General features: G+C 41.1%; 2 protein-coding genes across 8 annotated transcripts in view; one reads left to right on the top strand and one right to left on the bottom strand.

Annotated features, from left to right (window-relative positions):
* FILIP1L (filamin A interacting protein 1 like) overlaps positions 1-13,661 on the bottom strand; it is a 298,228-nt gene extending 284,567 nt beyond the window's left edge. The window contains exon 1 of the mRNA XM_032299339.1: positions 13,214-13,661. The gene's annotated coding sequence lies outside the window, so the exon portion shown is untranslated. The remainder of the gene's footprint in view (positions 1-13,213) is intronic.
* CMSS1 (cms1 ribosomal small subunit homolog) overlaps positions 1-26,086 on the top strand; it is a 379,426-nt gene that overhangs the window by 302,960 nt on the left and 50,380 nt on the right. Inside the window, exons 1-2 of one of the 7 annotated variants that reach the window (XM_032299346.1) lie at positions 2,701-2,751; positions 14,082-14,145. The exons of 4 other annotated variants lie outside the window; for them this stretch is intronic. In XM_032299346.1, coding sequence (XP_032155237.1) covers positions 14,136-14,145 — 10 coding nt within the window. In that variant the 5' untranslated portion in view covers positions 2,701-2,751; positions 14,082-14,135. Of the gene's footprint in view, positions 1-2,700; positions 2,752-13,783; positions 14,146-26,086 lie in introns of those variants that run through there. 2 more of the 7 variants (XM_032299350.1, XM_032299347.1) reach the window with 2 other exon arrangements.

Genomic DNA, 26,086 nt, shown 5'->3' with positions numbered 1-26,086 from the left:
TTTTTTTTTTTTTTTTGAGACAGAATCTTGCTCTGTCGCCAGGCTGGAGCGCAGTGGTGCAATCTTGGCTCACTGCAACCTCCACCTCCTGGGTTCAAGCGATTCTTCCACCTCAGCCTCCCCAGTAGCTGGGACCCCAGGCGCGTGCCACCACACCTGGCTAATTTTTGTATTTTTAGTAGAGATGGGTTTCACCATGGCCAGGATGGTCTCAATCTCTTGACCTCGTGATCCACCCGCCTCAGCCTCCCACAGTGCCGGGATTACAGGCATGAGCCACTGAGCACTGAAGAGAATCCTTTCAGGAAGTTCATGAGGAAGATCAGCTTTTCCTGATTCCTATATTCCTGGTGGAGTGGTTGGCCAAGATTCAGCTTCTTTGTGTGTTAGTGGTCAGTTTTTTAGCCCAGTATGTGGAGAACAGAGAAGAAAGTGTGTGATGACACTGGCATCTCACTTGCATGGATGCAGGATGGGAGCCGTCAGATTTTGGAGTACCTTGGCCACTTTTGTATCTGGGGGCCTCTGGAGCTAGGTGGTACATACTGGAATTCTCACTATACTATGGTGAAAAGTAAACGCATGTATCACCATCTCCTGAGTGGTGGTAGCCAGTTACTACCTGAGACAGCATTATGCTAAGGCTGAGAGGGAATCCCAGGCACAGGTATTGTCCTGCTTTCCTTTACCGAGGGACAGTGAATACTACAGCTCAAATGGCAGCTTTCCACTGTCCACGAGGAGAGGGAGTGCCCTGACTTCGTTGACTGAGGACACAGACAGGAACCAGAGACTTTTGTGCAAAGAGGCCTCCATATTTGGTGGGCGGAGCAGTCCAGCTGGGCAGGCAGGGAAGAGTGGCCTCAGGTAAAGTAGATCGGGTTAGAAGCAGCAAAGAAAAAGGCAGAAGGGGAGCAACGGAAGAGACTCTCACAACCTTGCTTTCAGTGAAGGACTTCCATTGGAATTCTAGGTTTTGGTGGAAATCAATATATCCTGCAAAGTAACACATGCACTGGCTGATCCAGTCCAACACAGGAGGGACTGGGGTGTTAGGATGATAACTAAGTATCCTTGGAAAGGGGATAACAAGGAAAGAGAAATGAAAGTAGCTTAAGATGTTCACAGATCTGATTTCCACATCAATGAGATTTCTGCTTCTCCACGGGTGTGAGATCTCTCTTTTCTTTTTTTTTTTTTTTTTTTTTTTTTTGAGATGGAGTTTCACTCATGTTACCCAGGCTGGAGTGCAATGGCGCGATCTCGGCTCACTGCAACCTTCGCCTCCTGGGTTCAGGCAATTCTCCTGCCTCAGCCTCCTGAGTAGCTGGGACTACAGGCATGCGCCACCACGCCCAGCTAAATTTTTTTGTATTTTTAGTAGAGACGGGGTTTCACCATGTTGGCCAGGATGGTCTTGATCTCTTGACCTCGTGATCCGCCCGCCTCGGCCTCTCAAAGTGCTGGGATTATAGGCGTGAGCCACCGTGCCCGGCCGGTAATTCTTTGAAGGCAAGGATGATGCTACGCTTCATTCTGTGTCCTCTGCCATGCTTTGCATTCAACAGCTACTCCGTGTTTGACTAAATACATGACTCCGGGGACACTGTGCCTCCTCTGGGTTTGTTAATTTACTTGGCCATGAAAGACAATAATTTGCAAAGCCTACTTTCTCCTTTCTCTGAAATCAGTGACTAAATTATAGTAAAAGTGTTTTGCAGTGCTGTAAGTATAGAGGAGAGAGGTTTTCTGTTTAGGGAATGTTGCTAAGCCCTCTCCTCAAAAATAGCCTTTCCATCTACCACCAAGTTCTGCCAGGGCGAAGCAGATTGGCAACAGCAGCTCAAAGGAAAAAGCAATGTAATGCCCTCTGCTCATGGTACTACAGGTGCCAGTGGAGGAAAAAAGTGTGTGGTTGAGGCTTGGGAGGCTAAGTACTGTAAAAATGAAGCAGACCGACTATGGGTGCACGGGCCTAGTCTTTGTGAAATACCTTCACCCACTTTTGTATATTCCTATGCACCCTGTGACTGTAGGCCAGGAAGCTGATGATATGAAGTCTCCCCACATAAGCGGAATAAGCGGCTTTTTGAATAAGCCTACTCAGACCACAGAAAAGGCAGCATCTCAGAATAGCAGCAAGAGCTATGGGACAGTGGGAATCAGCCAGAAACACACGTACAGAACCTAGAGTCTTAAGCACAGCAGGAGGTTGGGCAAGGCTGCTCCATTCTGAAGGTTATTATGACTCCACTGCCGCAGAAGTATTGGCGTGAAAGCCAACCAGTGACGGGATAGCTATTTTAATATTTGCAAAATCTAGTCTAGGTGTGAGCTCCCTTATGTGACTGAAGATCTAGCGTCTTTAGGAGTTGGTTCCACAAAACTTGAATCAGGTTTTTCCTACGCAAGTTGGAAGCACGGATTGGGCAGGTAACAACAACCGTCCTTCATGTTGAGCAAAAAGGAGGTGTGGGTGGTAAAGGGCCAGAGCTGAGATGGAGGAGAGAATACTGGCGGCCAGCACTGGGTTTTATTAGAAGCCATAGAATGGTCCCTTCCAGTGGGTATTACAAACTGCCCCCTGGGAAATTCAAACAAGAAGACCTTTGGGTTTCGCCTCACTGGCCTTGCAATAAACATGTTTCTTCGAATAACAAATTGTTGCATTCAGTTAGATCTGTCTGTGTTATCCTACAGAGTCTGTGCCCCGTGTGTTGGCAGCATTATCAATGAACAGCGGAGCTCTATGTAAATATCAACGCTTATTAATAAGAATCATGAGCACGGGTCTGCCAAGGTTCCTGACAGCTTGTTTAATCAGCCGCATTCACTCAGAGTTTTTCAGTTACTAGAAGCATCCACTTACATGCCTTATTTGCTTAAAGACCCAGAGGCCATGTCACCAAATTGGGGGTTCTAGCCATCCACGGAGGAGAGGTGGCTTCTTATTTCTCTGAAATGAAGACAGCTGCTGTCTGTATGTGTTTGGATTGCAGAACACGGGCTACAATGAGAGTGGCCCTCTCTCACCCCCAGCCCCATTGCCTGTCATGCCAAGTTACAGGGTAGGGGTTGCAAAGAAGCTTGCTCAGGCAAAACATCTAGATGGATGGCTCACCCCGACCTCTGCCTGAAGCTAGAAGCAAGACCAAGGTGACATGGCTGTGGTCACACAAAGCCTGTTAACTACATCAGTTGTCTTTGTTTATTCAGGAACTCTGACCTACACTTTCTTTTAACACGAAATTTGAACCACATTCTGTTTGAGATACTCCGGAAAGATGTAGCCATGTGGTTACCGTTTTATAAACTTCCAAATAAGACTGTTAGCAGTTCACAGCTCTGTTTAAACAACAATGGCTTGGAGCATAGGCCTGTGTCCCCAAGACCCTAAGACAGTGACCGAGGCAGAGAAGAACCCAGTACGGATCCGGCTGACCAAGGCCTGCTTTGCATGCCCAGGAATCTAAAAGCTAAGCCGGTCGCCTTTCCTGTTTTGAAGGAGTAGCAGTGAATTTGACCCCGTTGCTTTGGTGATTTGCACTGATGCTCTCAGCTTGTTAGCTTTCATCAGGTGGGAGAGAAACTCGGGAAAAGCAGGGATGAAAACAGTCACCCCCGTTACCTTCCCTTACCACCAAGACTGGCTGAGGATCGCCGTTTACAGCTTGCCTAGCTCAGTATCTGGCCATTGCTGTCTTTGTTTCTTTATGCCCATATTCTTCTACCTCTGTAGTTTCTTTTCCCTATAGTAGCCAAGACCTGTGCTTTAATTCGAATCTTTTTGTAAAAGTATCTGCTTTTATTTAAGTTTCTGCTCATGACATGATTTATGTATATAAGAATCTTCATTTACAGCTTGTTTCTTTTACTACACTTGGGTGCAGCTGCTGTTATCCTAGCCTAGTCTCGGAAAGGGTATTCACAAGTAAGTATTGTTTAAGTCATACGCTTTCCTCTAACAGCATACAAACATTTATGCCTATACAGACTTTTCTGGCCTGTTTACAACAAGGCTGATTCAGTAGATAATGTATTCTCCTACCAGAGCTTAAAGTTGAAATAACCTGTAATTGAAACTGACCATTAATACTGATTTGGGAGTAGCAACATTTAGTTCATAAGTACTCAGGAAAGACATGAGCAATAGGAATTTAGGCTAGTAATATCTTTGTAGACACACCTTTTTCACAACTCAGTTTACTTCCCTGGAAGGCATTTCTTTTGGATCGATTACACTTTGTATCCAACAATTTCATAGCCTACAAGTAAGATTGTGATTAACATGCTAATTCTGGGCCAAAAGGGACTTCCAGGAATGCTCAATAATCATTGAACAGGATGCTTAAAGGGCTATAAGATTACCCTAAAACGTAACACTTCTCATGCACCCTTTAAGCAGACTTGACAAGGTATTTCCTACAGATTAATGACAGTCTGAGCTAATAGGCTGAGGGAGGGTCATTCACGCTTACGCAAAGGGAGTCTGCAAAGCAGAAATGAAAAACAACTGCTGGGTCAAGCCGATGCGATCCCAGGAGACTTTTCCGAAGAGCAGTGCCCTTTTCAGAAGCCCATGCTTATTACTGTTGTTACTGTCCTTCTCCACATGGCATACGTCAGACTCAGGTCCTTAACCTCCTGGGATGCAAGTCGTTTTTTAAGAGGAGCTTATAAGTTCTCCTTTTATCAAACAAAAACTTTTTTTTTAATCAATGAGCTTCCTTTTCTCAAAACTGAGAAACATCATCTCAGAGGTCATTCAATTCACGTAGCTTCCCATCGTCCGTCGGTATGGACAGAAAGTTGTGCCTGAAAGTCTAGAAGTCAAGGCAGTCAGAGTATACCTCCTAGGGGTTTCAATTAGATAAAATATCCATATGTACTGTGTATAGCATGTGGAGAAAATATGAAAGCACTGTCAACGGTAGACTAGGATTGATGGAACATTCAGATACAGATACCCTATAGTAAATCAGAAGAGGCTGACTTCTCAAAAGGATGCAGCAAGAAGTCAGTACAGTTAGGACACCATTATAAGCAGAGGTGCAGGCTTCCAGATGTGGAATACTCCCCAGGGATTTACACTTGCAGACGATAATTTCAGGCTGAAAGCTCAGTCCTCTTCCAGGCCAGCCTGGGGGTGACTGATTCTACACGTAACCTAATCTGGATCTGTTCCAAGGATCCTCCCATCTAGCCAGATTTATAAATCTCAGGATTATGCAAGCTATATTATGGCCTCAGGGGCAAGAAGGACTCCAGCAGAAATGGGGGTAATGGTGGCAGATGACCTGGAGCCACCCATTTGAAAACTGCACCAAGAAACCCCACTTTGATTCTTTACCCAAAGAAAGGTGGAGAGCTGGAGAGAATGATCTCTCAGTTGAAAAAGATCTTCCTTCATGTATGGGCATCATTTCCTCTAACTGTGTGTCCCTGGTAAGGGCTGTAGGATCCAGAAGTGTGCATCCTGACCTGGCCTGAAGCATGTTGCTCACCTTCCTGCTGTGAAAGTAAGCTTCCTTTTGAATCCTTTAGATGAGTTCTACCCCATCTGATTCACTCACATGGTATCCGACTGTGATGTACTACTCCTAGCCTAAAGCTCTGCTCCTTGTAGTATGTTTTCATATGTCTGGAAAATTTAAGGTGCCAGAGGTCATATTGCTACTTTTTTAAAATATGCAGAAAACAAATAAGATAACAGAGGGATGCGAAGGGAAACTCTGAGAAAAATGTTTTCTGGTCAGCAGTTGAAGGGTAGAAATGCAAAAGCCCCATTACACTGGTGACTGGCATTTTGCCACCAATGTGTATCTGATATAACTCTGAAAGAATAAATACTTGTGGATTTTGCGACGCAGCCAAGAGATGTAAAATATATAGCTCTCAGTTCAAAATGAACTACTGTTTTAGTGCTGCAGGTACAGGTGAAAATCTTTATATTCTTCTGTGCAGTTTTAAAAAATCCTTGTTTTATATACAGATTAATTCCACTAGACCTAGCTGGACCTTCTGAGTTCTCGTTTCAACTGAAATTGCCTTTTAAAGATGAACTATCCAGATGTAGATTGGCAATATAATAATAGAATTCTGTGCTGAGAAAACTAGGTTATTTAGGTCATGATTGCAGTTTTATGATGCCATCTGGGAAAATGACAAAGTGCATGTGGGTTTTCAGTAAAGTTTTTCTCCCTTCAGTAAGCATACAGCCTCTTTTGACACTTTGTTGGTAGAACGTCTGATCACTTTGCTTACTTTGAGAATGGTGAATCCACGAGTGTGTCATGATTTGAATTGGAGCCTTCCTTCCGCACATTTGGCAGCTATTTAATGCATCAGTACAGTCTTTCTGAAACTAACCTAACTACTTAACGATAGGCTAGTAAAACCTGCAGTCTTGTGAGTATAAATGCTGTCTTTTTAAATTAGGAAAGAACAAATAAAACCCCGTTGGAAATTCCTTGTTTTAAAAGGAGTAATTGAATGTTCTACCGTTAACATCTCCCAAGGTAGTATTACATAAATAATTACTGCTAGACAGGAAGAGTCATTTCCCATTCTGGAATAATTTGCACATGTTTAGGAATTTCATTGTCTCTTCAGAATCCTCTGGACTGTGAGACCATAAATTAACACTGTTTTGAGTATGGAACCTTCATTACATGATTCAAATTTTATGCTGGAAGAGAACAAGAGAATTAAAGAAAAAAAAGTTACTTGCTTAGGGCCAGAGAATCTCAGGGAAGGGAAAATGTTTCTACCTCTTTAACATCGGTCAAGAAAATTTCTGGTTTACTTTTAATAATCAACTTGCTGAGATTTTTCTTAATGCCAAAACCATGAAATTTGGCATTTTAAATTCATACCTGTCCGTGGATGTATAGTCTAGGGCACTGGTTCTTAACTTAGGGTCCCAAAGAAAATACATGATTCAAATGTCAGTTCCTTTTATTTCTAGATGATGTTTCTAGCCCATGGCTCCTTAACTTGGTCCAGGGAATCCAAAGTTTTGTGTTTGTGTGCACTCTAACTAGGTCTTACAGCGTTTATCAGCCTTTCAGAAGGAACTGACCACGTCGTCAGAACTAATTTTTTAAATTTTTTTAGACCCAGTGTATAGCACCATAGTGAGTCTTCTGTATTAATGATAATGATAGCCTCTCGTTACTGGGCACTTATGTACCACTAACTATGCTTATTACTTACCAAGGCAGGTGTAATTCTTATCTGCATTTTATGGAAACATGAGGCTTTAAGAGGGTAACTTGTGAAGGAACACACAGAAATGTAATTAGAAGCCAAAGATGCCATCTGGGAAAATCTATGCCTGTAGGCATTAATGCATTCTGGTTCTGACTTTGATTTGGTTTGATATTCATGTATTCAATTCAAACAGTCCTCACTGTATTCTAGTGGTTGGGTATTGCTCTGTATCTAGATGCTACTGTGTTACAATTCTGAGATCAACATTGGATTACAGGATCCGGGACAGCGTCTGGCACTAGTTTGTTTGTTACATAACTAAGTAAGCAAATGAACAAATGTATACCTCTTCCAGACATGGCTTGGGTCTATTTTTGTGATACACCTCATGTTCAGCACAGTATGTGGTTGTGGTGCCTGTTGTTTTTGACAAATAGTAGTCTTGCGATAATGTCTATCATATTCCCTTGTAACTGTATATCTGTCAGAAGCCAGCGGGTTCTGGCCAATTTTGCAACATGACATTTGGAAAGCAGGTACTTGGAGTTTATTGCCTAGTTTTTGGTCCCATGGCTTTTTCAATGCAATTTTGACAGTATTATAGTATTATACAAGAACAGAGTTGAGTTTTCTGGGTTCTACAGGATGATCATTTTTAACTGTCTATTGAAAAAAAAGGCATATTTCTCTGCCACTAACTTTCTCAGGCCTCAATTCTTCATCTGTAAAACCAGGTGGTTAGTCTTTATTAGTCATTTTCTAAAGGTTCTTTTTTCTTTGTATGTTTTAATATCCTACAAAATTTTTTTCAATGAAACTCTGCAAGAATTCCATACAACACCAAAGCAGAATACACTGGTTCAAGTTTGCAGTGGGATTATCTCAATATAGAGCCACACAGATGTTTAAGGTATGCTTTACATATAGTAAAATTACCCCTTATAAAATGTACAATTCTGCAAACTTTGACAAGATCATGCAATAAAACCACCATTACAGTCAAGACATAAAGCGGTTCCATCACCCAAGATGTTCCTGCTCACCCTTCGAAGTCAGTTCCTCCCCTCAGCCTCAGCTGCTGGCAACCACTGATGTGTTTTCTGTCTCTATAGTTTTGGGGATTTTTTTTTTTTCCCACAGTGTTGTATAAATGGACTCATTCAGGATGTAGCTTTTTGAGTCTGAGTGCTTTCAATTAGCATAATGCAATTGAGGTTCCATATTGTTGTGTGTTTCATTGGTATTGCTGAGTAATTCATAGTATGGATATACTACGGTTTGATTATTCATTCACCAATTGAAGGGCATTGGGGTTGTTCCCAGGTTTTGGCAATTATGAATGAAGCCACTGTAAATATTGTTACCTAACATTCTAAGATTAATGATATATAAGTTAGCTATTAAAGTAAATTAAAAAGCATCAAACTCAAGAATCATTGAGGGCAGAGATAGGCACTGCAGTTTGCATCTGCAGATATGTTCCTTTATGACCGCCCCCCAAATCAAAGAATCCGTAAGAACTTTTCTACCCATACCCACCCTTCAAACAGTTGCCAGCCATTTTTGTTCTTGTTTGAAGAAGAAAGATTTGAAGATGTCATCTGAGATAGAACCAGCCCCAAGATAAATCAAGTCACGAATAGACCTCTGGTAGCTTTGGGAATATAATATTTTTACATTGATTGGAAGGAAATGCAATAATAAGTTTTAAACATTTGAACTACTAACTGCATCTGCTAAGAATCTAAAACTGAAGTGGAAAACATAAGGCTTCAACCCACATGCTCCCTGATCAAATGCAAAGGTTCTTAAAATAGCTTCGTTTAGAGATGTTAGGAGCAGCTGAAACAAGGAGCTGGTGTCCCTAGTCACAACCTGTCAGTTTAATATCATGGCTCAGAAGCAGCTGCCTCTGTGATTTTGTTGTTTCAGGGCCAGGAGCAGCAGCTCTAAGGAGAAGCACAGAAGCAGCTTTATCCAGTTTGCTATTCTCCCCTGAATTCCAATTTCCTAGTCAAGTGATTGGCCCTAGATTCATCGTGAAGATCCATGTCATCCATTTCAAGCCACAAAAAGGGAAAAAAGTAGCTAAAAGCCTCTGTAATTACAACAAACTTTCAATACATGCACAGAAAATTCCGGGAAGAATATAAAAAACGATATAAAGTCTTGTGTATTTGCTTGGTCATAATAGACTGTACTTAGCTATGTGGCTTAACTCTCAAAATCCATCAGAAAAACCTTCTCTATTTACTGCTCTGCTCAGCTCCATTACCTGTGCTTACTATTTTTCCATGTAGAGTATTTTGTCTTGTGAATTTCTCCTCTTACTCATGATACACTGCTTTTTCACAAGGGCCTACTTACGCTTGCAAGAGAAGCAGGGTCTGGACTGGGTGGACAATGGTCTGATCTGATGTGACAGTGTTTTACGTTACTAGGCTGGTGGCACTAAAATTCCATTTGCATTTCGCATGTAGGTGGATATACTGTTTCTGTCCTAAACAGTCACAAACTTTTGAAATCTTATCACTCATCACTCAGGATAATTTTTTTTTTTTTGAGACAGAGTCTCGCTCTGTCACCCAGGCTGGAGGACAGTGACACAATCTCAGCTCATTGCAACCTCCACCTCTCAGGTTCAAGCAGTTCTCTTGCCTTAGCTTCCTGAGTAGCTGGGACTACAGACACACGCCGTCATGCCCAGCTAATTTTATATATATTAGTAGAGGCGAGGTTTCACCTTGTTGACCAGGATGGTCTCGATCTCTTGACCTCGTGATCCACCCGCCTCGGCCTCCCAAAGTGCTGGGATTACAGGCTTGAGCCACCGCGCCCGGCCAATTTTTTATATTTTTTTAGTAGAGACGAGGTTTCACCATGTTGCCCAGGCAGGTCACGAAGTCCTGAGCTCTGGCAATCCACCTGCCTCGGCCTCCCAAAGTGCTGGGATTACAGGTGTGAGCCACCACACGCAGCCCACTCAGGATAATTTTTTATTTCATTACAATAATATTAGGAGTAATTTCAGAGTTTAACAGCCCAGTTTTCCATATTCTAATTCCTCATTCCACCCAAAAAGAAGAAGAAAAAGGCAGTAGCTTATATCTCTTTTAGCAGTTAAACTGATTTTTCAAGGGCCGAAAGGAAGAACTCTAGGGTAAGAACCTAGATGAACAATGGAGGCAGGAAGAGGGTTGTCGGGGGAGGGGGGCTGAACTTTCCTCTATCTGCATGGTTTACAGTTTGATAATGCCACTTTCAAACCATAGTTCAGGCCTGTAAGTACTCATGTTGAAAACACAGAATTTTTCTAGTCCTGTATTTAAGAGATTATTCCATGAGGCTGTGTATTAGAGAAAACATTAGCTGGGCTAGTCCCTTGAACATCTAAAACTTAGTTTATCCATCTGCTGAACAGGGCATGGTAACACCTGCCTTCTCTACTACATAGGATCCAGTGAATAACTGATTTGTGAGTTCTATACACCATATAAAACCCCTGTAGCTGTACACTGACATTGTTGTAATTAATGCCATTATGAAAAGTGTCCTCAACCAAGACAGGAAGCATGATAGGGCTGCTTTTCCAGTGTGGGCCCCAGTGATTGACCATCACATTAAGCAGAAAATCTTGAACTACTGTCAGATTCAAACCCTAGACTTCTAAGAGGCTATGATACAAATTTTTGTCTGTCTTCCTTAGGCTTCCTGTCTGACCCAAATCTGAAGAAGCATACAGTGTTAGTATGTGAGGTTTTTGTCTGACATCTATAGCTTGCACCGAAACGCCAACATCCCTCATAGAAGCTTCAACTATTTGCACTAAAATGTGTTTTCCAATTCGATTCATGGATGCTGAGATGGTATCAAAATTGTCTCCATATCCATGTTGAACAACGTGCACAATACACAGGTTCAAATCACTGGTGATTGGACTCTCTCTGCAGATTCCTATACTCAGGACATCTGGAGACCATGTTTGCCTCATTCACTGTTAGAGCCCCAGTAACCAGCACGGGACGTGGCACAGACTAGGCATTCCAAAATAGCTGATGAATGAATAAACAAATGAGCAAACAAACGAAGCTATTACGATAAAAGTGTTCCCCTAATATAACTAAACAAACATATTGTGTGTTGCCTAGTAGGTACTAGTTCTAACCTAAGGAAAATAAAAGCTACTAACACTTTTTCTTTAAATTTTTTTTAATGTAATATATTAGAGAGGTGAAGCATGTATTACACTGGTAAGGAAAATTTTGCTTTAGGTTAGGACAAGGAATAATATGACTATAATCTGAAGAGAAGAATATAGGGCCCATTACTTTTAGGTTTTTTCCATCCTATGACCTGCCTAACTCTTGGTAAGCTGCAATGGCAGCCTCCTACAATCGTGCTCTATTAAAGGCACCATCATTTCAATGGTACAAGAAAATACCTTCCTCCCCAGTGCCGCCGCCACTGCCTAAGACCAAGCCTTGACTAAATTTGTTAATTTAACAAAGTTTAAGCAAAAAAGACAATTACACATGAACTTTAATAGAAGGTAAACTCTGAAAATAAATTATCACTCCCCTTTTAAATAATGAATACTTTTCTTTGCTCCAGAATTTTTACAGAGTATTTTTGTATCGGTTAGTATAAGCTCCCCACATTGCTTTGGGAAATTACTTAGAAAATTCTCATCAGAGTAGACCTTAATTACCCTGGTGGAAAGAGCCCATGAATATTATTGCTGCCTTTAGAAATTTTTAATAACAAACAGCTCTTACAGGATTTATGCTGATTTTTAATTAAGCATAATGAGAGTTTCATAATAGTGTCAACTGATAAATGTAGAGAAATATTTACTTGGAATATTTGGTTTTGGGAGACAGCATCTTAATAAACCAGAAAATGTCACCACAGGAAAAATATGTTTAACTGTAGCTGAAGGAACATTGCTATAATTTCAATGCATTCTCTCCAGTATTAACCACACCGTGTTCTCCTTTATGCAAATCTAATGCACACGTGGAAGACGGTGAATGTCGTTAAACGGTGTGTGTGTTGCACCTCTTCTATTCATTCCTGAGATGTGAACAGACAATGAATAAAGAAAGGCATGTAACTATTAATCGGTATGGAAAGAAAGAAGAATGACTGAATATATCACAGCCATTTTAACTGAATACATATGTCTCTTCAATGGAGCTCCTATGTACAAGACTGTGCCGCCACCCTCAACATTGAATAATCCTCCCATTGAACAAGTGCAGTGAGCAGAATTTTCTGTGGTATCATTTGGCCGCAGCCTAGCTTCATTTCCCATTTATATCCAGATGTGATGTGCCCATGGATATCCAGTCATCTTCTGTGGGTTGTTACAGAGCAAGCTCTTGATAGATGCCCCCCAAGACCTGCCAAAAACCTTACCTCAGAAACCTGCTTCCGTTCCGCGGCTCTCATTCATTAAATCTTTACATCAACACAAGGTAAACAAACAAAAGAAAAAAGATAACAGTCCAGCTGCCATTTGAAGATGTTAGTTTCTTCCATTAATCCCTCCATGAAAAGAGAATTCCTCCTCTACAATGTAACCTATTCAGTATACTTCTCCATTTTCAACACACTGATGATTTTCACATTGTATATTGATCATTCACATCAGCTTACAAAAGCTATGAAGAAGGAAAACTATCAAACTGGCTTTTTCTTTCATTTTTGACTATTCATCTTACTCTTAACAGAATAACAATTTAAAATTTCATTTTGGGTTTCTTTCATGTCTATTAATTTAGTCAAACTTATCTACCGTCAGGATAGTTCCTCTATTTGGCAAGCAACTCTTACTCATTTTAGCCTAAAAATCACGAGAGCTCTTAATCATACTACATTCCCTTGCATAATATTCACAAGATCCCACTTCTGGAAAGTGGTGTTGGCCATTCTCAGCTGTTGAATAACACAGAAACATCCCAAAGCCTCTTCTCAGCAAGGATGGGGATGCTTAGCTTACCGTGCAGGTACGCTGGTTGATCACGCCTGGTAATTCCTTCTCATCCCCACCAAAATCCAACAGTGGGATCCAGGACCAACAGCAGTGTTTTCTTCTTCTCTTTCTGGACACACTCTCAGTTTTTGTGTTGTAGGCTCGAAAGCCACGGAGAGTTTGCAGCCAGGGGCCAGTGATGGCTCTGCAAAGGAGAGGTAGCGGGGGGCCCAACCACAAGTGGGCCCAAACTCTAAATATCACCCTCTTCCCTCTCCAGGCAGTATCCTTCATGCTCTGAAGACAGGCAGCCTTGCCCAAACCCTTATTCCACAGCTTGCCAGTCTCTGTGGAAGAAAGCGTCTAACTGCACTGAGCTGCAGGATGAGGCGACCCAAAAGCCAGGAACCATCTGCCCAGAGCAGACAAGTAGAGGCAGGCACAGGCTCCGTGAGCATGTCTGTGTGTGTGTGTGTCTGTGTGTGTGTTTGCATGCCTGTGCCCAGCAGCTGCTCTCCAGATTAGAAGACACCACTCTTTGGCCAGCAACCCTGAAACACCCTCTTGGGTAATTTTAAATTCATGTGCACATCTTGGCTGAGAGTAGAAACTTCCCAGACACAACTTGGGTCCTTTTCTTTGTGGTGTTGCTATCCCACGTATACTGTGAACCACAGACCGCAGCGCTAAACCTTACGAACAGATGCTCAGATGGACATTAAATTGCATCGCATTTTGTACCCTGAAGCCATGAAGTGATGTAAACCTTGTTTGAGATTTAAGTAACAAGGGCATGGCTCCTTCTTTGACACCCATACTCCAATAGCACTGTAGACATTGGCTGTTATTAACGATGTGTTGGACTCTAAGTTGAATGCCTGCCTGTTCGATTTAGTGTCACAGGGGACATGAGGGCCAAGTGCTGAGGAAACTCTAGAGCAACATCGGAATGCATGGTGGTATGTTTCTTATTCATTATTATTATTTGACATTTTCTTTTATGTAAGTGTTAAGAAAGATCGCTAAAATTTGAAGCCTCTAATTTTCCTTAAGTACTTAGCATCACTTGTTCAGATTGAGGGGTTGAATAGAAGGGGAGATTTTGTTCATTTATTCAACAAATACATATTTCAGCCCCATTATGTATCAGATCCTCTTCCAGACATGCCTACCAGCTGCCAGGTGCTCAAGTCATGCATTATCTAATTTAATCCTCACAGAATCCCTTTAAATTAGTTCTATTCCTGGTGATCAAATGAGAAAACCAAAGATTGGAATAATTTAATAACTTCCTAGATTCTCACAGATGATAGATGTAAGACTGGGGACTCAAAATTGACTCTGAGTTACTCCAAAGCCCATTCTCTTTATTTTTCATTTTTAACATCAAGATAATGTCAGACTTATAGAAAAGATACAAGAATAATAGTCCATATGCTCTTCACCCAGCTTCTCCAGTTTTTATTTTATTTTATTTTATTTTTTCTTTTTGAGACGGAGTCTCGCTCTTGTTACCCAGGCTGGAGTGCAATGGCGCGATCTCGGCTCACGGCAACCTCCGCCTCCTGGGTTCAGGCAATTCTCCTGCCTCAACCTCTTGAGTAGCTGGGATTACAGGCACGCACCACCATGCCCAGCTAATGATTTGTATTTTTAGTAGAGACGGGGTTTCATCATGTTGACCAGGATGGTCTCGATCTCTTGACCTCGTGATCCACCCGCCTCGGCCTCCCAAAGTGCTGGGATTACAGGCGTGAGCCACCGCGCCCGGCAGGTCAGTTTTTAACATTTTACCAGTGATTATGTTATCTCTCTCCTTTTCTCTCTCTCTCTCTCTTTCTCTTATCCTCCCTTCCACCCTATGGGTTTATTTGGGTGTGTGTATATTTTTTTTCTGAATTAATTTATATACTTTAGTATGATTATCTTAAAAATACAAGTATACTCTTCTACATAACCACAGTGTAATTAAATTTACTGAATTAAATTCAGTAAATCAGCTTTACTTTCAAATCCATAGATTCCATTCAACTTTTCACCAAATGTCTCAGTAATATCCTTTATAGAAAAAAATGGTTTTTTTCTTTTGGTCCACAATTGTGTGTTGCATTTAGCTGTCTTGTCTCTGCTTTCCTTCAGTCTTGAACAGTTCTGTAGTCTTCTTTTTTTTGTGTACCTTCACATTTTTTTGGAGTACATTTTGTAGAATGTTCCTCAGTTTAGATTTGCGTGATGTTTCCTCACTGTAAGATTGCAATTGTGTATGTGGCAGGAATAATACAGAAACAATGCTGTATTCTTCTAAATCATATCAGGAGTCCATAAATGGAGTTAGTCTTATAACCAAACCCACTTGCTTAAGGTGGTATCTATTAGATTTCGTCACTGTAATATTATAGTTTTTCCTTTTGCAGTTAATAAATAATTTGTGGGGAGATACTTAGAGACTAGGTAAAGATATTGCTCTTACATAAACTTTCTTAGTGTGAGGAAGGGCATTCCCTTCTCCCCACTTATGTTTGTGTTTATTTATATCAATATGAGCTCATAAATTGCTATTTTATTGAACGAGTTATGACTCATTAATATCATTATTTATTTTAATGCTCAAATGATCTCAGATGTGGCCCTCATGTTTTTATGAGCACTTTCTTACCTTCTGGCACAAAAAAATGTTCCATGAGCATCTTGTACTTTCTATACCCAGCTGTGGAATTAGCCATATCTTCAAGAAGACCTCCATCCATTGTGGAAAATAGTATTTAGAAACCAAGAACTGGGGATTGAGTGTGCTCATTGCTTCCAGGCCCTCTCAGGTAATAGGTGAGGAAACACACACACACAACACACGACACATACACGACACACATAACATACCACACACACACCACACACACGACACACACACAACACACATGGGGCTATATCTATTGTTATATCTATTCATATTAAATAGTATGAGATCACCCTGATAGTTCCATTTCCAATCTAACACCACAGCAGCAAACTAGCTTTTAACCCTTTCCATATTTGTAACTCCCTTCCCCAACAGTGAGGATAAGGTGGTTTCTGTTATCCTCAGACTACTCATATATTTGCTCATTGCCCCTGTGGGTAGGGGCCTCTTTAGCCCTTAGTCTTTTTGGCTCCATCATCCCTGATTTCTCAAGGAAAAGGAAAGGAAGTAGTCAAAATATTTTAAATAAAAAAGAAAGGGAAATGATGAGAATAAGAGCTTCCTGTTCTTTCTATACCTTAAAGTATCTGTATCTTCATGGCAAGGTGGGTATTAGAAATCATCAAGCAATCTCTTGAAGATATAAAGATGTCATGGAAACAAATGTTCATAAAGACTGAGGGAAGAGTTCAATTATTTATTCACATAATTGAGTGCTTGCCATGCGTCAGGCACACTGGGAAAGACAGATGTAGTCCTTGCCCTCGTGAACCTATAATCCAGTGGATTATTTTTATTATAGTTGCTATTTATTACATCACACTTTGGCAACACTACATTAAGTACGCTAAGCACTTTATTTATGTTATTTGATTTTAAATCAGACATAAACCCTATGGGAGAAACAGTATTTTTTTCCAACTTTACAAAAAATGGAACTGAGGTTTTGAAAGATTACGTAATCTTTTCAACATCACTGAGCTAATTAGTAAGAGACTGGGATCTGCATTTCATTTGGTCTGACTTCAGAGGTCCAACTCTAAACACTAGGGCTATATGAGAAAAAACAAGTAGAATTATTCATCAGGGTGGTATCCAGAGGGAATCATGATTTACAAAATCTTGAATGCAAACTCGCCTACAGAGCCGTGCTATCCAGTACATTAACTACTAACCATGCATGGTTATTAAGAGCATAAGGTGTATCTAATTCAAATGGAGATATGCTGTAATTATGAAATACATGCGGATTTCAAAGACATTAGAAAACTAATGTAAAATATCTCAGTAATAATTTGTATATTCATTATAGGTTGAAATGATAATACTTTGGATATATTGGCTAAAACAGATATGCTAATTTTTTTTTTACCTTCACAATAGCCAAAAGGTAGAAACAACCCAAATGTCCATCGATGGATAGATAAACTGCAGTATACAATACAATGGAGTATTACTCAGGTTTAAAAAAGATTGAAATTCTGTTACATCTTACAATATGGATGAACCATGAAGACATGCTAGGTGAAATAAATTAGGCACAAAAGGACAGATACTGTTAGGATTCCACTTATATGAGGTACCCAGAATTGCCAGATTCATAGAAAAAGAAAGTAGAATAGGGTTATCGACGGCTGGGGAGAGGAAATGATGGGAGAATTGTTTAGTGGGCATGGAATTTCATTTGGGGATGATGGGAAAGTTCTGGAAATAGTAGTGATGGTTGCATATCAGTGTAGTTGTACTTTATTTCACTGAATTGCACACATGAAAAGAGTTGAAACAGTCAGATGTTCTGTGTATTTACTACAATTTTAAAAAATTGGTTTTATCATTTCTAGAAAATTTAACATAACATCCGTGTTTTGTATTATATCTCTATTAGACAGCATTGCTATAGTATTATATTGTTAATACAGAAAAATGTTATTTATTAAACTCTTCCCTTTTCACATGGCATATTTAAGAGGTTTTTGAAATATTAAATGATCCTAAATTAGACTTTTCACCTCCTGGTCAGTCAGCTTTGAAAGAGTTACAGCACAGCTTTTTACTTACGGTTACATTAGTGACAGACTTTTGAAATTTAATTAACTTTATGAAACACTAGTCATTTGTTGTTTTAATAGTTCATTTTCCAGTTGCAGATTACTCATGCAGCCTCTGTTCAAGCACTAACATAATTGTCTCAGCCCATATAGATCCTAAAATATAATTATCTTAAAATTTCACCTTGGTTTAAGCTTCCTTGGGTCCATGGAATTGATATTAGTTCATCAGTTAAATTTCAAAAGTTGACCCCTAGGGCAAATACTCCTTCCCCTTCCTGCGCCTTTTTGTCACAGCATCTAACCAAAATGGGTATCTGCATGGAGAGGCAACGAGGGAACGTATTCGGCTGACTCGTAGGTGTCATCCTATAGATAACTGCAAGAATTGTGAGTCCATAAGCTGAACACATTCTCTAAAGGTGTCTTAATCCCACCCACTCACAGGTGACAAAGCAGCCAAGTAAAGAAGGGAAATCTCAAGAAAAACATTTCTAATATTTTGGCGGTCGTGTCTTCTTTTCGTTGACTCTCTGGGCTTCACTTTCCTCCTCCATGAAGGCTTTGCACTGAAACAGATGTCTTAGCTCTATTTTAGTATTAACGTTATGTGAGTATGTGAGTCTGTGAATTAATGACTTTAAAATGATTCAGGAAAGCCTAATCCTGGGCTTTGTGCTAGATTTTACAATTATTACTGCACACGTCTGCAAGGTGTTGACAGGTATATGTTGCTAATTCTCGAAAACGTGATGAGGTATAAGCTAGCTTTTTTGTCTATTTATTTTGTTTCTGTGAATTATAAAAGGAAAAATGAATTCTCGTAGCAGAGCTAGATCACAGGACATCCATCTCCCCTGGGCATACCTGCTTTTTCTTGACTCCCAGCCCAAATCCCATCCTTCCCAGTGTCCCCTCTGTACCCCAGGTAGTAGTGCTCCCGAGGCACCCAGAGTTTAACCACACTTTACCTTCAATTCCGTGTTATTGCAATTGCCAAGCATACTTGTCTCTCCCCGACCAATGGGAAGTTCCTGGAGTGCAGAGTGCATCTTCCTCCTTTGCAGTCACAGCCTCTAGCGCAGTCAGTGCACAATACATCGTAGAATGGATGCGTCTTTGAATGGATGAAGCATCCGACCTCTTTAACCAAGTGAACAAAGGGTCACAGTAGCAGCCCCCAGGAAAGCAACTTCAGAACAGCATCCCACTGAGCTAGAAGGTTAAAAAAAAAGAAGAAGAAACTTATACATTTTAAACCAATTAGTCATTTTTCAACTTCAAAGTTTTAAACTTTTGTCCTAGCAGACATTTTACTAACAGCAAAATTGACAGAATTTCACTGTCATGTATTATCCTGTTCTTAATGTTCCTTAAGAGTGGGATTATTTATATGTAAAAGTGAAAGGCCTGGATAATCTACGAAACAGAAAAATATCTCCAAGTATACAGGTTTGTTTAGGAACTGGTATAATGAGGGGAACCTCTCCTTTTGATGCCTACCTATAGGCAGTGTTTACATATTAGACATTTTAGAACTTCAGTTTTCTCAAGTGAAAATGATAATAAGAGGTTAACTTTTTTTTTTAAATGAGGAAAACATGTTCTTGACCTTGAAATTGTTGTTGTAAATAATCTGTACTCTCTAGTTTCCAGGGGCTATCTCTCCATGTACTTCAGTAATGCCAAAATACCAGGTGACAGCTGTTTCAGCTCTAAGACATTCCTCGAGTGTCCTATTTTGATGTCATTATGTAACGCTTTTCTTTGCCATAGCTATCATCATTCAGTCGCTTTGTTGATACATACCACTGCATAGCTGTCTTTCTTGTGTGCCCATATTACTTTTCCAAATATGCACTGGTTCTCTGAAATGTACAAAGAGAGGGAAGGGATAATTCTAGCAATGTCTCAAATTGGACCAATGTCTTCTTGGCTAAAAGGTTCCTTTTGAACAAGAAAATACATGAGTTAGAAGTCTTTCTCCCCTCTCAGCCTTCCTTCTGTCTAAAACTGTTAGTGCATTCTAATCCTGTTTTCTATATTAATTGCACACCTTATAAAGAGGCATTATGTCAACCGAGAACTTCTTTAATTTTTCTGCTGAAATCTTCCCGGTAACCTTCGTAACCTACAAAATTTGGTCTCTGGAAAATTGGAAGCTGGAATAGAAACTATTTCTTCAACTGTCATAACTCTGTCACCAGTGACATCCATGAGCATAATATTCAGTTCACTTCAACAGATATTTACTGAGTGCCCACAGAATGCTCTGTACAGTGCTAGGTCTTGGTCCTGTAAAGACAAAAGAAAATGTTGTACTGTCTCTGTCGCTCAGGAACTCGTATTCTGATAGGAGAGGCAGTATAAAATTCTCACTTTAATGGGCTGGATGTTCTAATGTAGGGCTGAGTAGCCCTGGTGTCTGTGTCTTCCTGAGGTGGAGGTCAGGGAGGTGTCACAGGTGGGGGTGGGGATGCAGCTGTTTGAACTGGACACCCTGGGTGAGGAGCATTAGGTTTCTGGCAGGAAAAGAGTAAGAAGGAGGGCATCCTAGGCAGAGGACACAAAGTCAGCCCAGGAAAGCACAGGATGGCTTCAGCCCTGGCAGCTCCCCCTGTGCCTCAGGGGCAGGACTGTGGTATCCAGCTTTGTACTCATGAAAACTGTGTGGCCCAGCTGTAACTTTGATACCACGGCATGCCCTGGATTTGCGTGCCCTGTATAAAGCCTCAGATAAACCACTTGTGTCACAGCTTCCCCAAAGTGATCCCTGGATTCCAGTCAAGCTTATCCCGGTGCTCTGAGGGGGGCCCCTGGTGTCACCTCAATGCACGCTTGTTGATGAAGGATGCTGTGATCTCAGGTTGGCCTCACGGAGGGGATAGGAATAGGCGAGGCTGCTCCCAGCAGCAGAACCAGTAGCATTTGTTATAGGTGAGATATTTCAACAAGGCAAGGAGAATCTGGGCAGGTGGCTGCAGCACAATTCCAGGTGAGCTATTTGGGCTGGGGCCTGATCCCAAGCAGCAGATAGGGAATGAGGAGCAAGAGATATGGAAAGATAAGAATGATGCAAGGACGCAGAACCCCGTGCAAATAAACAAGGTTCTGAGCAGAGCTACAGTCCTAGCGGAGAAATTAAATGCACGGAGGAAACCCAGGGAAAAGTTTGGGCCTATGCCCTGAGCAAATCAGGAGGCGACTGGAGAAAGACTGCTCTTCATCCTGTGTACGAGCACCCAGGACCCCTGCAGGCCCTCCGGAGAGCATCCCTAGGCAGTGAGACAATTCTAGACCTCCCTTTCTGGTGTGGGTGGGCTCCTGGTAACCTGCAAGATTTGGTTTTGCTGGCCAAAAAGAACCAGACAGGACACAGTCTGAGGACTCAAGATCTTCCATGTTAGCCACTGGGCATGGTTGGACAAACAAGACTGGCACCCAGGGTACTTCCCAGTTTCCAACAACCCCACGTTTGGCAGCCGAGGGCAGAGCCAAATGGCAAAGTGACAAGGGTATTCCCCCTTAAGCCAGCTTCGCAAGAGCTCCCCAGGAATACATTGCGCTATTCATTCTTAGTGTTCTGGTGTTTCACATTAAGGTTCTTTTAATTTTTCTTCAGTTAAGGAACTCCATGCCACATACTTAATAGGAACTCCGCTCTCAACGGCAAATGGCTTTAAATTAGAAGGACTCCCCCTTATTCAAAATGCATTGTGTGCCAAACCTGGCGTTTGAAAGCAGTCATTTTGAAACTCTCTAATTGCAGCCATACATCAGCCCTCCATTGTCAGCTTCTCAAGTCCGGTCAGGGTGGTCCTGGTTAAAATGAATACATAAAAATCCTCTAATCGTAATCCAGATTTATGGTAGTACAATAGTATTTATGGTAGTAAAAACATAAAATATAAAGATGGCCTTCTTTTTAAAAAATGTATTCCTTGCAATTATATTCATTTCATTTATCTATTCGACAATTATTTACTGCATGTCCGCTATGTCCTGGGGTATCTTGAACACCAGGGATATGACATTTAAAAAGCAGATGTTATTGGTCCCTCCTATCTTGGAATGTAAAGTCTATGGGAACGATCAAATAAAAACAAGGTAGAAAATCAGATGATCTCTTGTGATAGTGCTGTAATAGAAAGGAAGAGAAAATCATACAGAATTGAGGGAGGGAGCGAACCTCAGGTGTCAGAGGAGCCCGGCCTCTGAAGAGACACCATTTAACCTGAGATGAGAGTGCTGCTGAGGAGCTACAGGGGAATCGTCCTGGTCTGAGAACAATAAGCGTGAAGACCCTGGGGCACGAAAGGGGTTTGCCTGTTCCAGGCACTCCGTCAGCGTGGCTGGGGTATAGTGGGCCAAGGAGGAGGCACCTGATGGAAGGAGGAAGTAGGGTCCCAGTTAATGGGAGCCCTGCGGTTGGTGCTAGAGAGTATGGATGTTATTTTAAATATAAAAACAAACTACTGTGGAGTTTTAACCTGGAAGGTTACATGCTCCTATTTACCTTTAAAAGATCTTTTTGGCTCTTGTGTGGAAAATGGAAGGGTCAAAGTGATTGCTGGAGGTCCAAGCAACAGGGTACTCCCAGGCCGTGCTCCGGGTGGTCCCACGGATAGTGACCTGGGGACTCATGGGCTGTAGGCAACCTATCATTAATTCGTCTATCATTAATTCATGTTAATTAATGATAGGCAGCCTATCATTAATTCATGTTAATTAATGATAGGCTGCCTATCATTAATTCTCCTATCATTAATTCTGCTTCACATGGCTCTTCTTCTACAGGCCAAAAGCATTTCTCTCTGCCTGATGGTTGACAGAAAAGGTGTCAGAAATCAGTCTTTCAGATGAGCCAGTCAGGAAGGTCCTGGCCCTAACTCTTTGTACGGATGTCCTAGACTAGCTGTCGTTTTCACTTTGCAGTTGGTTAAATTCTTGCCAACTTCCCAGTGTTCTTCACCTTTGTTCCTGGTACAAAGAAGGTATTCAATAAATATGTGTTACATTGATTTCACTTGGATTTCCAGTGTTCTGGGTAGAGAGGGAGAATTAGAGATAGCAGTGGGGTTCTCTTTACCTCCTGTATGGAGAGGATATATTTGTCAGGTGGTCACCGTGGCTCTTAAAGCATCAGTATTTTCAGTCTATGGTGGATAATGTTCAGAGCTGAACAAAATGACTCTCCACTGAAATAAAAGGTGCTGTGTACATACAAAAGGTTGTTTAAGAGCATCTGGTTATAGCTTAATGTGGCTGAAAACATTGCTGATTTTTTTCCTGTTTCAGTTACTCAAATGTGGCTAAACGTGTGCTTAGAGATTTCGGAAAAAAAAAAAAATTCTGAGTAAGCGATATTTCAACCCCAATAATAACTTGAAAATTGGAAGTTGGAATAGCAGCTATTTCAGCTGCCTTAACTCTGTCACCAACACTGTGATAATTCAATGTCATGTAAGAAGTCTAGCTTCTGCCCATTCAACTGCACACCTCAGCTACAGGCATCAGTCTTTCCCTTCTTTTCTCTTACAGTGAGTAGATTTAGGGGCAGAAATGAGAATGGTGAGAGAAAGCCAGAAGCTGGGGAGTTCAGGCCTTTCCATTGACCGCCAGGTCACAGCTGGTGACCCTGACCTTCTCAGCAGCCTCATGTGATTAGAAGCCTGCAGCAGACCAGTCACCACCCAGCACCCATAGCCTTACTTGAACATCAAGGACATCCTAGAAGAGGAATACATCCCCAAATGGCAAAAGGCCACCTGGCCTCATGTGAGAAGGCAAGGAACAGCACTCCTCAGCGAGGTGGTAGACACAAGGCCTTGGGGACAGGACCTGGCACTATATGCTGTCTAGTGGCAGCCGCAGCAGCTGCTCTTTTTATTATTGATGGCAGTGGTTTATAAATCGATTCAATAGATGTGCGTTCACATGTCAGATGCTAACTCTCAGATCCACCTGTTTTCTGTTCCTCTTCCCCACCAGCCACTCCCACACAATCCCTCAGGCACTGCGAGACGCTTCCCCTTCCCTTTAACTAAGGGCTGTTTATTTGTATTTTAGACTGCCCCTGCTCACAGTGCTCGCATTATTCTGGTATCTCCATTCGGCAATTGCCATTTCTTCTTAGTGCTGCTGCAAATCTCTTTATTGGGAAAGGTCACTCTTCAGAAGTGAAAGAAATACATAAATGCACCATTCTAGTCACAGCATTCGTGCCCTGGCGTCCTCCTTTTTCCCGTTGGGAGGGTAGTTTTGTTACCATGTTACTCTAATGCTTCTCATGACAGAACGTAACTCGATTTCTTAAGTCATCTTTTGAGCTTTACTGAAGAGCTCTGTGATCTCAGGTGCTTCATTTTGCTGGAAAGGGAAGAGTGTGGCACATCTGATCCCTCATTTAGAAAAGCAGGAAATAATCATTTTAGTTAGGGGCCTGGGAGGCACATCTGTTTGCAAAAGGAAGGAGTTGCCGTTTCTCTGGCTGTCTGCTTCCTTCCATCTATCCCAAGCCCACCCTTGGAAGTCATAGCTGAGCATCTCTCAGTGAAGTAAATGTAATGGGTCAGGTAATTAGCAGGCAGAATTACGTTTGGGCTGTAACCTAACTCTAATTGCTGACCTCAGAGAATTAATTTCATATGACATAACACCTTAGCTGTGTGCTGGCTTAGAAGTTCCCACTTGTCTCTCTTTTAGCTAGATTGCATTTTCTATTTCTGGATTTGTTATGTTGATGAGTCAGGTGGCCCCAGACTCTTCCTGTGTTTGAAAGGGACATCCTGACTTTGACATATTTTCTACATATGTAAATTACAAAAAGAAAAACTCTGTGTCCCTTTGTTGGCATAAAAGTAAGGGAAACTGGAGAGTTGAGTGAGGAAAGTATAAACTAGCCAGTGTAAATAAACTCCAGCCCTAGGGCATGAATGCAGCAAGATGTACAACAGAGAAAACGGTGCTCAGGAAGAACGCTTTTCTATATTAAAAACGGTCATTATAAGTAACTTGTAGTATAAAAGGTCATGTTAATATTTGCCACCAAGTTTAAAAAATGTATGAAATAAGATATAACATCTATGATGATCTATGTGTTCCTGTGCCACAGTGAGTGGGTTTTTCTCTTCCCCTGTAGTACATGTGGAAATAGTTACTCTACCCATATTCCTGAGTCCTAGAACAACTGTTTCTACAGCTAGTGGGCTCACCGGGGTCTCACCTGGTTTGACTTCTGTCTGAGTTCAGAGAGATGGTATACTTCTCATGTTTTTTAAAATTCACATGGTGAATTCTCTTATATATTGAAAGGATAGTTGCAAACCAAAATGACCTTTGAAGGCCTAGTTTTGTTTAATAATCAAAAGAAGCTACTGTACATGACGTGAAGTTATAATTATTAGGAAGCTAAAATTGTTGTACTTCTGAGTCATTGATTGTTTGGTCATTGTTGTTTTAGCTTATGCATACTATGAATAGTGACAGGTTTCCTTCTTCACATTAGTTCCTACAAACTTAGAATCAAATGTGTGCCCCACTAGTAGCAAATGTATTGGCCATTATATTTTTATCATAAGTCTTGGATTAATTTCAGGTCAAATTCTTATTTTTCTTTCATATTTCACTCCCACTTTTAATTTATACATTCTTTTTTTTTTTTATAACCTTGAAAGCTGCCTTAAATTTTTTTCTAGAATAAGATGATCTATAATTAACTAAGAGCTAGATACTGAAAACATGAAAGAAGAAAGTGGGCAGAGAGAGAACTAAGGAAAAAAGCAGGCAGGCAGGCCGCTGTGCACGCCTCTGTCACTTAACCTCCCTAAGTCTCAGTTTTAAATCTGTGAATTGCTGACATTCAGCATATCTGTGGGACTCAAAATCACTTTTAGATAATGAACATGAACACACTTTATAAAATATAGAGCTCTGTGTAGCTTTGTTGTGATTATTTTAAAGCCATTTTCAACTGAGGCAGTTCTCCATTGCCAAACCCTTGGCCTAATCTTCATTCATCTTTGTCCAGCAGAAGGCCTTTCCCTTGAGAGCAGGCCCCAGGCTCTTCTGAGAGCCTTCTATGGGTCCAGCTGAGAACCAAAATCCTTATAGCACATAGAGACAAGGTCGTCTTTCCCAGGATGACTCTAAAACCTCCAAGCCTGATAGAGCTCT

Source organism: Sapajus apella, unplaced genomic scaffold (assembly GCF_009761245.1).
Source record: "Sapajus apella isolate SASKATOON/1434 unplaced genomic scaffold, GSC_monkey_1.0 scaffold40, whole genome shotgun sequence".
Lineage (NCBI taxonomy): Eukaryota > Metazoa > Chordata > Mammalia > Primates > Cebidae > Sapajus > Sapajus apella.
The sequence above is the reverse complement of the archived record's forward strand: the minus strand, read 5'-3'. Positions and strand labels throughout refer to the sequence as shown.